This window comes from Rhagoletis zephyria, unplaced genomic scaffold (genome assembly GCF_001687245.7).
Source record: "Rhagoletis zephyria isolate East Lansing unplaced genomic scaffold, Rhagoletis_zephyria_1.1 Rzeph_scaffold_22770, whole genome shotgun sequence".
Lineage (NCBI taxonomy): Eukaryota > Metazoa > Arthropoda > Insecta > Diptera > Tephritidae > Rhagoletis > Rhagoletis zephyria.
In genome coordinates this window covers 1,842-3,223 of record NW_016179828.1, presented here as the reverse complement: position 1 = coordinate 3,223, position 1,382 = coordinate 1,842, and the positions used below count along the sequence as shown (strand labels likewise).

The following is a 1,382-nucleotide window of genomic DNA, read 5'->3' as shown; positions in this document are numbered from 1 at the left end:
ATAATTTTCTGCAAAAATTTCAAAAATTCCTCCAAGGAGCTGATATCAGAGTTAAGTCCATACATAAATATGTAGACATTGCATTTAATGTACAGAATATCCAGTATTTAACTCTCAAAAAAAAAATAATAATTAATTGATTTACCATCAAAGTCTAAAATGTTACCAAGTTCACATCCGTTTTTCTTGCAGTGCTCGCACAAAAACTATTTACTTTCAAAAATAGCAAAATCTTTTCGCAGCACATCCGGTCTGGGCGATTTGTGTGTGCGCTTACAAACCAAAATTGTTTGTTCATTTCGCACAAATTCAACTAAAAGTGCCTTTTTTTATTAAATTTTGCACTACTCCCTCCGCCTTCCAGCGTATATATGTACATACAACACTAACTTTGCCGCTAAAATCGCTTAAACGTATTTCCTGCATATTATCTATGTACACACATAGCTACAAACAATCACACTCACCTCCTGTATCGTATTCTCTGGCTTTTTTGTTGACATATTCAGGAAACGTTCTTGTGTCTGGCAAAATTTTTCTGTCTTCTTATCAAACTTTTTCTTATTCTCCTTAACGCCGCCAATATGTTTCTTACGAAACTCCTCCAGTGGCATAATAATGTGTTGATCCGCCAGCGTCAGCTGTGAAATTGTGCAGAAACGCCATTAGTTTTTGATACTATATGTATTAACTGTGTATGAATGGATGTGTTTAGTTAGTAAAAAGTTTCAGTAAAAACATATGGTTAGTTTTTCCTGCTAATAGATCTCGCACTACTAAATACAAATTTTATGGTTTGTTGCCGCCTGGCTGTAAGCTTATGAAAATATTTCTACACAAATACGAGTTTAAGCGCTTAGTTGGCGTTGGCATTTACTCACCATTTTTTCTCGCTCATCTTCGATGGTTCCAATTATGGCGGCGAAATGTTTCAGACTTTCGCAAATGACATTCTCATCATCTGTTTGCGCTGTGCCAATGCATTCGAAATTGAAATCGTCCAGCAAGTGAGCCAATTGTTTCATGCGGGTTGACAAAACTGCAAGGAAAAAGAGTAAAATATGGGAAATATAATATTTACGTAAGTCAAGTGTAATTTAATTTAAGTAAATATTTTTCAGAAGTACTGGTATCCAACTTTGAAGCGAAGGATGGATAGATACCCAGAAGATGTTGAAATTATTGCACCTCTGCAACTAAATATAATCCTAAAACGCTATAGATCTCCTGCACCCAGAAAAAGTCAGCTGAAAATATTTCTCTCAACACATGATTTGGTAACTTTAACTAAATAATGTAGCTACAATAAAATTACACATGTGCTGAGAGAATTATACTTAGCAGCCGACTTTTCCGTAGTTGGATTGGTACACACAAGCTAA

At 35.1% G+C, this 1,382-nt stretch overlaps 1 protein-coding gene across 1 annotated transcript; it reads right to left on the bottom strand.

The window, feature by feature from the left end:
- Nucleotides 1–467: 467 nt before the first annotated feature.
- On the bottom strand, nucleotides 468–1,070 carry LOC108381504 (rho GTPase-activating protein 26-like; the record flags this gene model as incomplete). Its single annotated transcript, XM_017637917.1, has 2 exons — nucleotides 882–1,070; nucleotides 468–641 (listed from the first exon to the last, which is right to left on the bottom strand). Coding segments are annotated over exons 1-2 (318 nt in total), but the record flags the coding sequence as incomplete, so codon positions are not given.
- Nucleotides 1,071–1,382: the final 312 nt, after the last annotated feature.